The 18,185-nt window shown below is 40.0% G+C and overlaps 1 protein-coding gene across 1 annotated transcript in view; it reads left to right on the top strand.

The window, feature by feature from the left end:
• The window catches only part of LOC121387601, a 251,086-nt gene that overhangs the window by 107,761 nt on the left and 125,140 nt on the right, over positions 1 to 18,185 (top strand). The window contains exons 52-64 of the mRNA XM_041518760.1: positions 646 to 1,287; positions 2,996 to 3,157; positions 4,359 to 4,541; positions 5,647 to 5,919; positions 6,607 to 6,753; positions 8,359 to 8,628; positions 9,896 to 10,147; positions 11,643 to 11,945; positions 12,572 to 12,820; positions 13,467 to 13,688; positions 15,023 to 15,169; positions 15,679 to 15,794; positions 17,487 to 17,764. Coding sequence (XP_041374694.1) covers positions 646 to 1,287; positions 2,996 to 3,157; positions 4,359 to 4,541; positions 5,647 to 5,919; positions 6,607 to 6,753; positions 8,359 to 8,628; positions 9,896 to 10,147; positions 11,643 to 11,945; positions 12,572 to 12,820; positions 13,467 to 13,688; positions 15,023 to 15,169; positions 15,679 to 15,794; positions 17,487 to 17,764 — 3,244 coding nt within the window. The remainder of the gene's footprint in view (positions 1 to 645; positions 1,288 to 2,995; positions 3,158 to 4,358; positions 4,542 to 5,646; positions 5,920 to 6,606; positions 6,754 to 8,358; positions 8,629 to 9,895; positions 10,148 to 11,642; positions 11,946 to 12,571; positions 12,821 to 13,466; positions 13,689 to 15,022; positions 15,170 to 15,678; positions 15,795 to 17,486; positions 17,765 to 18,185) is intronic.

Raw genomic sequence — 18,185 nt, 5'->3', positions numbered from 1 at the left:
ATATTGTTTTTACTACCCTACTGGTCCAACCAGAGGGGACTATAAGTTTTGTCTTCATCTGTTTCAACATCCATTTATCCATAGGGGGACTAGGTGTCATCTCTTATCGTTCAACTGTCTGTCTGTCTGTGTGTCTGTCTGTCTGTCTGTCTGTCTGTCTGTGTCTGTGTGTCTTTCTGTCTGTCTGTGTCTGTCTGTCTGTCTGTGTCTGTGTCTGTGTCTGTGTCTGTGTCTGTGTCTGTGTCTGTCTGTCTGTCTGTCTGTCCACAGTGCCTTGAAATATTGAACTGAAATTTTGTGTATAGCTTTATCATGTACTGTTGCAGGTTAATTAGGAGTTTCATGGCGATTTACCCATTTATGACAGAGTTATGGCCCTTGAACTTGGGAGATAAAAAACCCAAAAACGTTTTCTGGACTTAATTTTCACAGTGCCTTATGATATAACTCATAATTTTGAGTTTAGCTTTATCGTGTAAAATTCCCATTCATCCTGAACATAAAACACAAAAAAACTTGATCAGTTGATGGTAATAGCTTAATACATGTAGCTAAAATGTTTAAAAATTTTCCATTTTCATAGACATCTTAAACAATAGCTTAAATTATTGCCTTAAATATCTTACATTTGTCCACTTTCAACAGGTGGTCTTTGTCCCGAGGGCTCTTACTGCCCTGCAGGAAGTTCCGCTCCATCACTGTGTCAAGCTGGGTCATATCTCAACACCACCGGAAACGATGCCGACACCGATTGTCTCCCTTGTTCACCGGGCTACTACTGTGCAGGAGCAGGAAACCGTATTCCCGACGGACTCTGTTCAGAGGGATACTACTGCCCAGGGGGTCAGGACACTGCCACGCCCTCTACCTACGCCTGCACCAAGGGACACTACTGCCCAGAAGGCAGCTCGATGGAATTACGCTGCCCGTCTGGATCTTACCAAGACGAGACTGGGAAACCGGACTGTAAACCGTGTCCTGCCGGTTATTTCTGCGACAGCGTTTTCAATCCAGTCGTCTTGTACAACAGTTCTGCATGTCCGGAAGGATTCTTCTGTCCTGAGAACACGACACGGTCGAACGAGTATCCCTGCCCTGTGGGAACGTACAGTAACGTGACGCAACGCACGGTGGTACAGGATTGTCAGACCTGTACCGGTGGGGATTACTGCGACAGAGAAGGGCTGGCCATTCCCGTTGGGAAGTGCGAGGCTGGGTATTACTGTAATTCAGGAGCAAACAGCTCCACGCCGGTCATGGGAGATAACGCCAATATCTGTCCACAAGGTTTGTACTGCTCTACTGGTTGCAATTTGATTTGATTTGATTTGATTTGATTTGATTTGATTTGATTTTGATTTTGATTTTGATTTTGATTTTGATTTTGATTTTGATTTTTTTTTTTTTTTTTTTTTTTTTTTTTTTTTTTTTTTTTTATTATTCAATTCCAATCCATTCCATTTAATTTTTTTTTTTTTTTTTTTTTAAGGATTAGTGTTCAATGTAGCTTCTTTTTCTCCCTTTCCTGAGTATTCAATAAATATTAAACAGAGACAATAAATTTTCTTCATATTATATTGTTTTCAAACCATAGATTTCCCAAGGGTTTTTCTGTTCTTCAGAGTTGTCTGTCCAAAATGTTCAACCCAACAACTGAAAAACTTGGTTCATTATAAAATATTAACTCAAATATAAAACTAGTAATATTTAATTCGGACATAAATTATATTTAAATTATCTTTTCCCCACCAAATATGTAATTAAGTATGTAGTACTAACGGTCTTTAATTCAGACATATGTGTAGGCATGTACAAGTTGTACTATTTAATCCAGACATAAAATGTGTTTTATTATCTTTTCCTCTCAAATATGTGTTCCCGTCGGTGGGCCTATTAGGCTATTTCTCATTCCAGCCAGTGCTCCACAATTGGTGTAACAAAGGCTGTGGTATGTACTATCTTGTCTGTGGGATGGCGTATATAAAAGATCCCTTACTGCTAATCGAAAAAGAGTAGCTCATGAAGTGGCAACAGCGGGTTTCTTCTCTCAATATCTGTGTGGTTCTTAAGCATATGTCCAATGCCATATAACCGTATGTGGTTATGTAGAACTGGTAATAATAAATCCAGACATAATAAATTATGTTGGTTATCTTTCTTCAGGGCTTACACTGGAATGCATTTTGGTTTAGCCAGTTTTCGGATGTACAGAGTAATTCCTTGAAAAATAATTAAAATGTGATTAATTTGAAGAATATTTTATTAGCCAAAGTCTAAATTGTGTAGCCATTTTGTATTAAAATTAGCAATTGGCTAATTTTTATTAACCAGTCTAAATTGTGTAGCCATTTTGTATTAAAATTAGCAATTGGCTAATTTATTAACCAGTCTAAATTGTGTAGCCATTTTGTATTAAAATTAGCAATTGGCTAATTTGTATTAACCAGTCTAAATTGTGTAGCCATTTTGTATTAAAATTAGCAATTGGCTAATTTTTATTAACCAGTCTAAATTGTGTAGCCATTTTGTATTAAAATTAGCAATTGGCTAATTTATTAACCAGTCTAAATTGTGTAGCCATTTTGTATTAAAATTAGCAATTGGCTAATTTTTATTAACCAGTCTAAATTGTGTAGCCATTTTGTATTAAAATTAGCAATTGGCTAATTTTTATTAACCAGTCTAAATTGTGTAGCCATTTTGTATTAAAATTAGCAATTGGCTAATTTATTAACCAGTCTAAATTGTGTAGCCATTTTGTATTAAAAGTAGCAATTGGCTAATTTGTATTAACCAGTCTAAATTGTGTAGCCATTTTGTATTAAAATTAGCAATTGGCTAATTTTTATTAACCAGTCTAAATTGTGTAGCCATTTTGTATTAAAATTAGCAATTGGCTAATTTGGCAATATACAGGGTGAGCCCTGAGATACGAGGAACTGGTCACATTTAATTAAGACATACCTTATATTAATTTTTTTCTCCAAATATGCAGGTGTGTACTGTCCCGTGGGCTCGTCTGTTCCTCAGAGTTGTCCGCCGGGAACGTTCAATGCGGCGACCGGTCGTCAGAGTGAGGACCAGTGTATGAACTGTACAGGAGGACGGTACTGCCCAGACTACAACATGACGGCCGCCGGTCCTCCCTGCCAGGCTGGTAAGCTAATCAATAAAACACTCTAATCGTGTTTGTCAATTTTGTCACTTTTCGGGGCAAGACGTAGCACAGTGAGGCGCAGTCGGTTTGGGATCGATCCCTGTCAGTGGGCCCATTGGGCTATTTCTTGCTCCAGCCAGTGCACCACGACTGGTACATCAAAGGCAGTGGTATGTGTTATCCTGTCTGTGGGATGTGCATATAAAAGATCCCTTGCTGCTAATCGAAAAGTGTAGCCCATTAAGTGGCGACAGCAGGTTTCCTCCCTCAATATATGTGTGGTCCTTAACAAAGGCCGTGGTATGTACAACCCTGTCTGTGGGATGGTGCATATAAAAGATCCCTTGCTGCTATTCGGAAAGTGTAGCCCATGAAGTGGCGACAGCGGGTTTCCGCCCTCAATATATGTGTGGTCCTTAACAAAGGCTGTGGTATGTACTATCCTGGCTGTGGGATGGTGCATATAAAAGATCCCTTGCTGCTATTCAGAAAGTGTAGCCCATGAAGTGGCGACAGTGGGTTTCCGCCCTCAATATATGTGTGGGCCTTAATCATATGTCTGATGCCATATAACTGTAAATAAAATGTGTTGAGTGTGTCGTTAAATAAAACATTTCCTTCCTTTTTTTGTCACTTTTATGCATAATTAGACAGGAAGATTTTTGCATCTCAACCATGTTGAGTTGCTGTGAAGTTGATTAGTGGTATTTCTAGTCAAGTAAAAATTTATTAGCAACTACTGTTTAAAGTTTTAAAATTATGTAGCAAATTGCAACGTGATACTGAACAAAATGTTGCATGTTTTAGCAAAACTATGAAAATTTAAGTCCACAAAAATAAAGAATGTCATGGTATTAAAAATAGTTCATAATTCTCTTCAGTTCAACCTTTTTAATATTCTTCAGTTAAAATAAAATTTAGAAATTTTATCCTGTAAACTCCTCTATTTTCCCCCATTTGTCTGGAAGATCAAACTTCTCTGTACCTTTCCAGTACTCTTAAAGGATTTATAGATTTTTGTATGTAATAGCTTTTCTCCATCTGCAGAAATACATGTAGCAAAGAATTTAACTTTCAAATTTTATCTATAGATTTGACCATCATCATTTTCATATACTTACCTTTGACTAATATGTTCTTTGTGCCGGGATGTTATTAAACATACATTGATTGAAATACAAAATATTTTTGTTTGCTTCAGGTTATTATTGTCCATCAAGAGCGGACACTGCTACCTTCATCCAGTGTCCAATTGCTCACTACTGCCCGCAGGAGAGCACCGAACCACAGCAGTGTCCAATGGGATCGTTCTCGAACGCGACCGGTCTCACACAGGAGAGTCAGTGTGTGCCTTGTTCTGGCGGATACTACTGCCCTGACCCAGGTACATTCAGTTATCAATGGTTTTTCTTTACAATTACCCGTGGTATGTACTACCCTGTCTGTGGGATGGTGCATATAATAGATCCTTTTGCTGCTAATCGAAAAGAGTAGCCCATGAAGTGGTGACAGTGGGTTTCCTCTCTCAATATCTGTGTGGTCCTTAACCATATGTCTGACGCCATATGACCGTAAATAAAATGTGTTGAGTGTGTTAAATAAAATATTTCTTTCTTTCTTTATAATTAAATTTCATTTCAACTTATTTTCGTGCTTATATCCAATTCTGGTTCAAGCACGCTGTCCTGGGCACACACCTCAGCTATCTGGGCTGTCTGTCCAGGACAGTGGGTTAGTTGTTAGTTTGTTAGTGGTTAGTGAAAGAGAAGAGGGTGTAGTGGCCTTACATGTACATTTCATTTCATTTCAACTTATTTTCGTGCTTATATCCAATTAAAGTTCAAGCACAATGTCCTGGGCACACACCTCAGCTATCTGGGCTGTCTTTCCAGGACAGTGACTTAGTTGGTTGGGTTTTTAGTGGTTTTTTGTTTTTTTTATCTCACTGCCCCCTTACCTTTGACTCCTTTGAATTCCATCAAATTTCTCCCCAATTGGCAAATCTTCCCATCTTTCAACTTCTTTCGCTGTCCACCCCCACATCCCTGTCCTGGTCTCTCCAACCATGACAGGTGCTTGTCTCTCATGGTTATCCGTGCCACACATGTGATGTTAGTTGTTAGTGAAAGGGAAGAGGGTGTAATGGTCTTATACAAAAATGTACCTACTCATTGAGTCGTTAAAACTTGCTCTGGGTGGGAGCCGGTACCGGGCTGCAAACCCTGTACCTACCAGCCTTATGTCCAATGGCTTAACCACGATACTGCCGAGGCCGGTAACATGTACAGAACAGTGGGTTAGTTGTTAGTGGTTAGTGAGAGAGTAGAGGGTGTAGTGGTCTTACACCTACTCATTGAGTTGTTAAAACTTGCTCTGGGTGGGAGCCGGTGCTGGAAGTCGAACCCAATACCTACCATCTTCAAGTCCGATGGCTTAACCACTACACCACTGAGGCTACCGGTAACTGATTCATTGTTTTCTCACTACAGGAATGACGGAAGCCACACAGATGTGTTGGGGAGGATACTACTGTCCGGGCAACATGTCTGAACCAAACCCGACACAGTTCATATGCCCGCGAGGTCTCCACTGTCCAAACGGTAGCGCCATCTACCAGGAGTGTCCCGACGGATCGTTCACCAACTACACCGGAGCAGCAGAATGTTCGCCCTGTCCGCGGGGATTCTACTGTCTTCCCGTACAACCGGAGAATGCCACACTGAATGCACAGCCGTGTCCTGTCGGCTACTACTGTCCTGAAGGCAAGTGTCATATATGATGTAATAATAATAAATTAAGAGATTTCAACACTAAACACACAGCTCTAACATGTCAGGTACTATTGTCCTGAAGGCAAGTGTTGTATATGATGTATTAACACTAAATTCACTTCTCTGATATACCAAGTACTACCGTCCTGAAAGCAAGTATCGTATGTGATGTGTTAAGAGAATTCAACACTAAACACACAGCCCTGACATGGCAGAAACTATTATCCTGAAGGAAAATATTGTATCTGATGTATTAAGAGAATTCAACACTCAATGCACAGCCCTGACATGGCAGATACTATTATCCTGAAGGCGAATATTGTATCTGATGTATTAAGAGAATTCAACATTCAATGCACAGCCCTGACATGGCAGATACTATTATCCTGAAGGCGAATATTGTATCTGATGTATTAAGAGAATTCAACACTCATTGCACAGCCCTGACATGGCAGATACTATTATCCTGAAGGCAAAATTTGTATCTGATGAATTAAGAGTGTCACACTGATATGCTGAGTACTTCTATCCTGAAGTAAGTATTATTTGTGATGTGTTAGGCACAATATACTAATGTAACATTAAACAAAAATTCCTTTTTTTTTATTCATCTGAAACCTTATACATTTTTATACACTTTCATTTTCATATTTAAAAATTTCCTGTACTGTGTTCTAGGTACAGGAATTGACTGGCACGCATGTCCAAGTGGAACGTTCAGCGACGTCGAGGCTATTTACGACATCAATCAGTGCCAGGCCTGCTCCGCGGGGAAGTACTGCCAGGGAGAACACCTCACCACCCCTACCGGAAACTGTTCACCAGGTAGGATGCGTACCTGTAGAAGAGATTCTTCCATTGTTACCACGAGAATCCAGGGCCCCACAGTGTATTTAGAGTGGAAGGAAGGGCACTGTCGGTCCTTTTCCTGTTCTGCACCCAGGACTGTTACGTGCTACAACAGCTTGTTCTAAATGTGCACGTAAAACCCTATGACATGACATTACATGACACTGTCAGTTCAATGTATTTGAGGACCTCAACCGTTGTTATTAGGGGCGGGTTGTAGCTCAGTGGTACAGCACTCGCCTGATGCGCGATCCATGTAGGATCAATTCCCAACGGTGGACACATTGGGCTATTTCTTGTTCCAGCCAGTGCTCCACAAATGGTGTAACAAAGGCCGTGGTATGTACTATCCTGTCTGTGGGATGGTGCATATAAAAGATCCCTTGCTGCTAATCGAAAAGAGTAGCCCATGAAGTGGCAACAGCGGGTTTCCTCTTTCAGTATCTCTGTGTGGTCCTTAACCATATGTCCGATGCCATATAACAGTAAATAAAATATGTTGAGTGCATCGTTAAATGAAAAAACATTTCCTTCCTTCCATTATTATTATTACATGTATTACCAGGATATATATGGGCCCACATAATGTATTTATTAGTGTGGGGTGGGTGGGTAGGTAGGGGGCACTGTCTGGGAGATAAAAATGGTATTTCCCCAACTGCTTCTCTGTTCTGCAACCTCTGAAATCAATTTTAATTTCTCCACAAAATAATAAATCTAGCATATTTTTTTTCATTATTACAATTTATTTTATATTTCATGCATTTAAGAAGTATTTTTATTTTTTATTCCTGAACTCTAAAACCAATTTGGAACATTCATCTTGTGTATGATTATGTATAAAGAAAATAATGATAAGTAATAGTAATAAATAAACAAAAAACAACAGAAAATAAAATTATAGTATGTAGTTTCGGACGTTCTAGAATACGGTGGCCCAATGACCAAGGCCAGTGGTTTTTAGATTCGGGCAACTAAAAATGACTCTATGCAATCCCGATGGAAAGTAGTAAAAACTCCCCCAAAACAACAAAATCTACAATGCTACGATCGTACGAAAACAAAAGAAACATCTACAAGTCACTTGTTCCGATTTGCTGTTACATGCAACATAGTTGGCCACCAGTAATCTTTGACCCATCCATGACATTAATATACCTACCGATAGTTATAACTACGATTGTACGAAAACAAAAGAAACATCTACAAGTCACTTGTTCAGATTTGCTGTTACATGCAACATAGTTGGCCACCAGTAATCTTTGACCCATCCGTGACATTGATATACCTACCGATAGTTATAACTACGATTGTACGAAAACAAAAGAAACATCTACAAGTCACTTGTTCCGATTTGCTGTTACATGCAACATTTCATTGATGGCCACCAGTAATCTTTGACCCATCCATGACATTAATATACCTACCGATAGTTATAAAGTGTAAACAGTGAAAGCACAGAAGTTCCTTGTTGCCGCCATTTTCTTCTTTACACTGGAGCCTGTAGATATATCACAAACTTATTACCTTCTATAAAATGATATGTACTCCAGTATCAATGTTATTTTCCTCTCTATCTAGGTTACTACTGTACGTCAGGAGTGGATCGCCCGATGCCTGGTTCCTCCAACGAGACCATCAACTGCTCATGCCCAGACCAAGCCGTACACAAAGGAGTTGGTGGCGTTTGCCCACTCGGCCATTACTGTCCAGCCATGTCGGAGAAGGCGGTTCCGTGTCCGGCAGGAAGCTATGCTGATATGATCGGCCAATCGGAGTGCACTTCCTGTCCAGCTGGATACTTCTGTCTAGCCAACTCATCAGAATTCCTCAGTGCTCCGTGTTCAACAGGTGAGTTAACTAGCAGGTTTTTAGTCTCACTCACTGGCATAAGAAGCGGGTGCAGGTGGGGGCAAGGGCAAGGGCAAGGGCAAGGGGGGCATCTGCAAATCCTCCACTTTGTAGCAGCAGTGATGGTTTATATGTGTGTGTGTGTGTGTGTGTCTCATTCTAGCCAGTGAACCACGACTGGTATATCAAAGGCTGTGGTATGTGTTATCCTGTCTGAGGGATGGTGCATATAAAAGATCCCTTGCTTCTAATTGAAAAGAGTAGCCACTGAAGTGGTGACAGTGGGTTTCCTCCCACAATATCTGTGTGGTCCTTAACCATATGTCTGACACCATAATATAACATTAAAAAATGTGTTGAGTGTGTCATTAAATAAACCATTTCCTTCTCTTTCTTGTATAACCACTACATTCAAAATGTAATTTTATTCGTACCATGTTAAACCATAAAAAAAATTTTTTGTAACAGATCCACCAGGCATAAAAATATTATTTTTATACCCTCAGCCAGCCAATAATTATGTCATTTATGTTAATTTCTGGAACATTATAATTTATTTCTTAAAGTGACAAACCCTAGTTTTTAAACATTTCGGTATATTTTTCACTATTAAAGCCAGTTTTGATAATTTAAATTAGAAGTACTTACATTTTATTATGTAGAATATTAATTTTCATACATCTGAAGTGGTTCTGGTCATCCAGGTTTTCGTAATATCCCGAAATGCAGTTTTCATAAACCTAAAAACACACATTCGTCTGAGAAGTAATGGTTATCGAGACGAGCTCTAGCTATTTTAAAAGGTATTTCCCTATTTAAACACAGACTTTAGCTCCTCTCTGTTATAACGCTATCCAAATGGGTGTTGTAGATTTCAGGGGTGGGAATTCTCCTCTGATCAGCTGTTTTCCTCTCATGGAACATTGCATTTCCTTGCATTTTAATCGTCCTTTCCTCCAAAATGTGTCAGATGACACAGATTTTAACCTAGGATTTCATTAATTTCCTGGACCCCTCTAGATTTCCTCTTTTTGACAGTTCACCAATTCCCATCCCTGAGATTATTGAGACAATCTCTAGCTATTTTTAAAAGGTATTTCCCCATTTAAACACACAGACTTTAGTTTCTCTCTGTTATAACCATATCCAAATGTGTGTTGTGGGTTTGTAGATTAACTAAACTTCAATGTCCATTTTCCCATGCTGAAACTAGGGTCTGCGCCTTTAACAAATGTTGGCCATAAATTTTAAAATGCTCTAATTTCAGGCCACTATTGTCCAAATGGTACGGAATATGACACTCAGTTCAAATGCCCACCTGGATCTTATAATCCCGTAGAGAAAGGAAAATCCCTTGACGACTGCATCTCGTGCCCTGGTGGCAAGTACTGTCAAGGGGAAGGTAACTCTAACTACACTGGCGACTGCAGTGCTGGGTGGTACTGTTCAGGTGGTGCCGACAAACCAAACACGACAACAGCTGGCGGAAAATGTCAGCCAGGATACTACTGTCCACAAGGTTAGTCTTAATTTGTTTTAAATGCGTTAATTGATTGTTTTTTGACCTGGTGCTTATAAAACATTTTAAGGTTACGCCACACAGTACGAGAACTTTATATGCCGCACTTCACAAAGATCCCAGTCAACTACACATAAACATTGCATACAAAATTAATCCAATAGAAATACGGGTGGGATTTAGCTCAGTCGGTTCAGTTCTCTCCTGAGGTGCTTGCTTCACAGGATCGAACCACCTCGGTAGGATCCATTCAACTGATTGGGAGTATTCTTGTTCCAACCAGCGCACCACAACTGTGGTATGTGCTTTCCTGTCTGTGGGAAAATGCACATAAAAGATCCCTTGCTAGTAATGGAAAAATTTAGCGGGTTTCTTCTGATGACTACGTGTCAGAATTGCCAATATGTTTGACATCCAATAGTCGATGGTTAATAAATCAATGTGCTCCAGTGGTGTCGTAAAACAAAACAAACTTTAAACTTTACCATAAAAATGATATTGTACCATTTCCAGTGTAAAAGGGGAATCGCATCATCATTGACCAATAAACATTATTAGTGAGAATTTGGAAGTTGTAGATATCCTGTCTGTGGGATGGTGCATATAAAAGATCCCGCCTTGCTACTAAATGAAAACAAACATCATCTTCTTCTTTACAAATACAACTGCAATGGATACTGCCATCTTTATCACATAACATAGAAATGTCTATACAAGGCAGCTGTGTATACAGCCTCGGTTACAGAAGACTACATGACAGTTGTATATATGTTTGTGGAATAGCCCAGTGTAAGGTCATGACATCCCATCGAAATGTTTGCAGGGAAAGAGCAGATTACATCTAGTATATAACGGGATGTGATTTTTCAGCTTTTTAACGGATTTCAGCTTTTTTTTTGCTTAAAATAATTTCCACAAAATGGACTGGATTTGATTGGAAATGCTAAAAAAAATACCTTTATGCAGAGATGCCGACCATTATGAATTTGGCAGAACCAATATGAATTTAAAGCATAGATTACGCTATTATGATTGTCTTGTTCGAAATTCTGATTTTTTGAACGAAAATAGTAATTTCGCGTATTTGGTGTCGGATCTGTTTTGGAAGGCACAAATGTTGTTAACACTTTTTCCATCTTCACCGTCAACAATTGTAGAATAGCGAGCATAGCAAGCGTGGCGATATAGAATAAACCAGTCTAGCAATCAGTCTTTTGAACAATTGGGTACGGCCTTGAACTTGACTTTACCAAAATGTCAAAAAATGTGCTCCTGAGCCATCACTGATAACATAGCTATTTTGGGCGATGGGGTGGGGTGGGGGTAGGATTCCTATTTTTGTAGGCCTGGATTGGCATCTCTGCTTTATGTAGGTATTGTAGAGAGATTTCAGCGTTTAAAAGATATTTTCAGCTTTTATTTTAAAATATATATCACATCACTGTATTGTATCTAAATTGGTCTGACATTTTCCCACAATTTTTCTGTTTTCCAGGTTCATCTGACCCTCAACACTGTCCAGGTGGAACGTTCTGTCAGACGGACGGCCTTGACCTTCCCACTGGAAACTGCTCGTCCGGCTACTTCTGTGTGTTAGGAGCGACAGTCTCTGCTCCAGTAGATGGCAGCACCGGGGACGTCTGCCCAGCGGGACACTACTGCATCGCAGGGTCGGCATCGCCTGTCCCGTGCGGTCCTGGGACGTACAGTGCTAGCACGGGCAATACGCAGGAATCTGATTGTGTGGCGTGCTCATTCGGAGAGTTCTGTGGGGACTACAACATGACAACCACTTCAGGTCAGTTCAGTATTGTCGGATGTGTCCTGCAGTCTCTATATATAAATTGTATACTGTACATCATAAAATATTAGCGATCTTAAAATTTAGCGAAATCATTTCTTCCCAATGAGGGGCGGGATGTAGCCCAGTGGTAAAGCTCTCGCTTGATGCGTGGTCAGTCTGGGATCTATCCCCGTTGGTGGGTCCATTGGGCTATTTCTTGTTCCAGCCAGTGCTCCACAACTGGTGTAACAAAGGCAGTGGTATGTACTACCCTGTCTGTGGAATGGTGTATATAAAAGATCCCTTACTGCTAATCGAAAAGAGTAGCCTATGAAGTGGCGACAGCGGATTTCCTTCCTCAATATCTGTGTGGTCCTTAACCATATGTCCGACGTCATATAACCGTAAATAAAATGTGTTCCTTCCTTCCTTTCTTATCCTTCAATCTCTATATATAAATTGTATATTGTAAATCATAAAATATTAGCGATCTTAAAATTTAGCGCAATCATTTCTTTATTTGTAATAAAAACAGTTGATTATTTAAAGCAGCATACATGATTCTGTCTGGGATGTTTTTATATAAAGCATTAAAATATTGTAATTGTTTTCTGAAATGTCCCTTTTGTTTTTCATTTTAGGAAATTGCACTGCTGGATACTACTGTCCTCAAGGGGAGAGAACTCCAAACCCGTATCTGTGTACCATCGGCCATTATTGTCCAGAACACTCTGCCTCCCCTATGATTTGCCCCAGTGGGTTCTTCCAAGAGAACACTGGCCAATCAACATGCGATTTGTGTCCTGCCGGCTACTATTGTGACAACAGTTTAGGGGTGGTAACCATCAACGATACGGTGAAATGTCCAGTAGGATATTACTGCCCAACAGGTAAGCACAATCAGAAGACCATGCAGTGTAATGTTTGTCACCAAATAGCCATTCATTTATAATTGTAAGTTAATGTTAAGCTGTTACAAATGAAATATCTTCTTTTGTTAAAACTCAGAAAATAATGTCACTGTGGAATAGCTTTATCATGTAGAGTTATAGATCAAGTTTGAGCTGAAATAGTGATTTATCTTTCATATTTGACAGAGTTATGGTCAGATCAAGTTTGAGCTGAAATAGTGATTTATCTTTCATATTTGACAGAGTTATGGTCAGATCAAGTTTGAGCTGAAATAGTGATTTATCTTTCATATTTGACAGTTATGGTCAGATCAAGTTTGACTTTCATGGGAATTTATTCAAGGGCCATAACTCTGTCAAAAATGAAATAAAGATAATTTGGGGTTGTGGCCCTTGAACTTGGAAGAATAATTTGTGGTACCCAGTAGGGAACATGTATTGCTTTACCTGCCTTTAGTTCAGGCAGTCATTTTCACTAACATTTGCAAACTATTTTGACTGGTCCCCGAAGTAGTAATTTGGTTTACTATGTGGCATAAAATCCAATGTAGCCAAAGTTAACGACAAGTGGTTGACTGAGCTTACCCCAGGACTCTCAGAACGTTTGTCTTGTCTCTGGTTTCAGGAACTCAGCGCAGTGACCAGTACCCGTGCCCTCTCGGCACGTTCAACAACATGACGGGACTGAACTCCAGCGGTAGCTGTACACCCTGTACCGCCCGGTACTTCTGTGGCGTGGTCGGCCAGTCGGAGCCTACTGCGCTCTGTGCAGCTGGATACTACTGCAAACGGTTCGCAAAGTACCAGACGCCAAACCAGACAGGAGATGCAGACATCTGTCCACAGGGTGAGATTTTTTTTACATTAGAGATGTGATTCATTTCATTTAACCAGCCTCAGTGGCATCATCGTTAGGCCATCGGTCTATAGGCTGGTAGGTACTGGGTTCGGATCCCAGTCGAGGCATGGGATTTTTAATCCAGATACCGACTCCAAACCCTGAGTGAGTGCTCCACAAGGCTCAATGGGTAGGTGTAAACTACTTGCACTGACCAGTGATCCATAACTGGTTCAACAAAGGCCATGGTTTGTGCTATCCTGCCTGTGGGAAGTGCAAATAAAAGATCCATTGCTGCCTGTCGTAAAAGAGTAGCCTATATGGTGACAGCGAGTTTCCTCTAAAAAACAGTGTCAGAATGACCATATGTTTGACGTCCAATAGCCGATGATAAGATAAAAAAATCAATGTGCTCTAGTGGCGTCGTTAAATAAAACAAACTTTACTTCATCTGATTTTAGTATGAATTAGTTATTTGGCCTCCATTGTTTTCTCATAAAGATGTCATCATCTGAATTAAGTATGAATTAGTTATTTGGACCCCATTGTTTTGTCAGAGATGTCATAATCTAAATTAAGTATTAATTAGTTATTTGGTCTCCATTGTTTTCTCATAAAGATGTCATCATCTGAATTAAGTATGAATTAGTTATTTGGACCCCATTGTTTTGTCAGAGATGTCATCATCTAAATTAAGTATGAATTAGTTATTTGGTCTCCATTGTTTTCTCATAAAGATGTCATCATCTGAATTAAGTATGAATTAGTTATTTGGACCCCATTGTGTTCTCATAGAGATGTCATCATCTGAATTAAGTATGAATTAGTTATTTGGACCCCATTGTTTTGTCAGAGATGTCATCTAAATTAAGTATGAATTAGTTATTTGGTTCCCAATGTTTTGTCACAGACATATCGTCATTTAATTTCAGTATAAATTATAGTTACTGGTCCACTTACAACATTGTGCAACAGTGCTTGTTAAAACTTGGAGTAAAATGTATTTCTAGTATACAGTCACCTACTAATTTGTTCATGTTTCCCAAAACGAATGTCTAGTCATTTTACCATAATGATTGTGAATTGATTATGTCGTCATTAATTTTTTTCTAGGGGCAGCTTTCTGTAATGTTTAAAATACAATATAATGTCATATGTAAATCATATATGACGTCAGTAAATAAAAGGTGCTAACTGCAGTAAAAAGAAAAAGGAATTCCCCATTTAAAAGTTCTGGTTCAGATCGCAATACAAAATAAATTTATCACATGGTTTCAGAATGCCTTTATCACTATAGTAAGATTGAATAGGTATGTAATAAAAAGTATTTCTGTGTGTTGTAGGTTCCTATTGTCCTGAAGGAACCGCTGATCCAGATCCGTGTCTGCCGGGAACGTTTGGCTCCACCGACGGTCTCCGTAACGCGACCGAATGTACACTGTGTCACGCTGGATACTACTGCCAGACTCCAGGCTTGACTAATAACGAAGGTACAACTTTCACAAAATAATACACCACTTTATACACTCAACAAAATTACATGAAACTGATGAAATCGTATATTTGTCTAAAAAAGGCACTCGCATTGTGTGGCATCACCTTTAGAGGTTAGTACCTATTTTAGGCAATTTTTCTCTATATATGACATAAAATAGGAAAAGGCAACCATGTGCATGATTTTTGCATTCATCACTGGTTACAATTTACTGGGACAATGTTTAGAAATCATTTGTTATCAAAACTCGCTAAAGTAATATAACACTAGCAAAAACTTAACAATAAGAGCAATGACTTATGTGATATCTAATGTTATACCTTAATATATATAGTTTTTGTAAAGTATTCTGGTAAAAAGAACACATTAACATCTTGAGTCTATGCTCAACCATAGCTGCCAACTATAATTTTTGCTTTACCTTTTTGTTTCAATTTGAACTCAAGTTTTGTACACAGATAGCACTTTCAATATGCTTACAGTTTTGTTTTTTTCATTATTCAGGACTGTGTTCAGCTGGTTATTTCTGTGTGGAAGGGTCAAGCTCAAAGACCAATGAGATTTGCACTGTGGGTAATTACTGCCCTGAGGGAGTCGGAGTCCCACAGCGATGTCCAAGTGTGAGTATACATAGGAGACGAGGGGTGGGACGTCCCAGTGTGAGTATTCATAGAATACGAGGGGTGGGACGTCCAAGTGTGAGTATTCATAGGAGACAAGGGGTGGGATGTCCAAGTGTGAGTATTCATAGGAGACCAGGGGTGGGATGTCCAAGTGTGAGTATTCATAGGAGACCAGGGGTGGGATGTCCAAGTGTGAGTATACATAGGAGACGAGGCGTGGGATGTCCAACTGTGAATACACATAGGAGACAATGGATGGGATGTCCAAGTGTGAGTATTCATAGGATACGAGGGGTGGGACGTCCAAGTGTGAGTATTCATAGGAGACAAGGGGTGGGACGTCCAAGTGTGAGTATACATAGGAGATGAGGGGTGGGACGTCCAAGTGTGAGTTTACATAGACAAGGGGGGGATGTCTAAGTGTGAGTATACATAGACGAGGGGTGGGACGTCCAAGTGTGAGTATACATAGGAGATGAGGGGTGGGGTGTCCAAGTGTCAGTATACATAGGAGACTAGGGGTGGGATGACCAAATGTGAGTATTCATAGGAGACGAGGGGTGGGACATCCAAATATGAGTTTACATAGACAAGGGATGGGACGTCCAAGTGTGAGTTTACATAGACAAGGGGTGGGACATCCAAGTGTGAGTTTACATAGGAGACTAGGGGTGGGATGACCAAGTGTGAGTATTCATAGGAGACGAGGGGTGGGATGTCCAAGTGTGAGTTTACATAGACAAGGGGTGGGACGTCCAAGTGTGAGTTTACATAGACGAGGAGTGGGACGTCCAAGTGTGAGTTTACATAGGAGACAAGGGTGGGATGTCCAAGTATGAGTATACATAGGATACGAGGGGTGGGATGACCAAGTGTGAGTATTCATAGGAGACAAGGGGTGGGATGTCCAAGTGTGAGTATACATAGGAGACAAGGGGTGGGACGTCTAAGTGTGAGTATACATAGGAGACAAGGGGTGGGACGTAGCCCAGTGGTAGAGTGTTCACTTGATGTGCAGTCAGACTGGGATACCCATTGGGTTATTTCTCATTCGAGTCAGTGCTTTACAACTGGTATATCAAAGGCTGTGGTATGTGCTATCCTGTCTGTGGGATTGTGCATATAAAAGACCCCTTGCTACTAATGACTATATATAAAAATTACTAAATGTTTGACATTCAATAACCGATGATTAAAGAGAAAATAGAATTTGAAAGTTATTTTAACATAGAAATAAGAAATAATATATTACTTTTCTCCGATTTCGTCTATCTGGTAATTTTTTACCAAATGAGAAAGGTAGATGGTCAAGTGTACCGAGAGAACAAAGGACATGTACTTTATGTAATATAGACGATATCGGAGATGAGTTTCATAATCTATTTATATGTAATAAACTTAAAGATGTGCGAATGAGACTGTTAAACAAATATTATTGTGTGCAGTCTTTGTCAGGGGTGTATCCATTGTTTCTGGTCTTCCAATCACATTTGAATGTCACCGTATGAGATGGAGGATTGGCTTTGTGGAAGGCAGATATCTGCTTTGGCCAGATGGTCAGCTTTTTCATTGCCTGCAACTCCTGTGTGTGCTGGGATCCACTGGAGGGTCACTTTTCGGCTTTGGGCAAGGATGTTTAGCTTAGTTATAAACGAGAATGAAATGTATTCTATTATTTTCCATTTCCAGGGAACATTCAACCCATACACAGGCCTCAACTCGTCTGATCAGTGCACACCATGTTCTGCCGGCCAGTATTGTTCGGATGAAGGCCTCAATACGACGTCCGGTCCCTGTGAACCGGGCTACTACTGTCCAGCAGGTCAGAACTCGTCACGGCCGGCCAATTACGTGTGCACCATCGGTCACTACTGTCCACTCAACTCATCGGAGCCTGTGCCGTGTGCGAACGGGACTTTCATGAACCACACAATGGCGTCAGAATGTGATGTCTGTACAGCGGGCTGGTTAGTTGTCTCCCTTGAAATTTTATTTTATTTTAGAAGAGTTGTCTCCCTTGGTGATAAGTTGTTTCCCTAGATTGGTTAGTCATCTTCAAGTGCCGTGTGGTAACAGGACATTCATGAACCACAAGATGGCATCAGAATGTGATGTCTGTACAGCGTGCTGGTTAGTTGTCTCCCTTGAATTTTTTTTTTTAGGAGAGTTTTGTCCTTGAAATGTTTTATTTACGAGAGTTGTCTTCCTTGAATTTTTTTGTTTAGGACAGTTGTCTCCCTTGATGGTAAGTTGTTGCCCTGGATTGGTTAGTCATCTTCCTGTGCTATGTGCGAACAGGATATTCATGAAACACACGATGGCATCGGAATGTGGTGTCTGTACAGCCGCTTGGTGTGAATATCTTGATAATGAGGCTGTTCAATTTTT

The sequence above is a fragment of the Gigantopelta aegis genome, chromosome 13 (genome assembly GCF_016097555.1).
Source record: "Gigantopelta aegis isolate Gae_Host chromosome 13, Gae_host_genome, whole genome shotgun sequence".
Classification (NCBI taxonomy): domain Eukaryota; kingdom Metazoa; phylum Mollusca; class Gastropoda; order Neomphalida; family Peltospiridae; genus Gigantopelta; species Gigantopelta aegis.
This window is presented reverse-complemented; position numbering and strand designations above follow the sequence as displayed.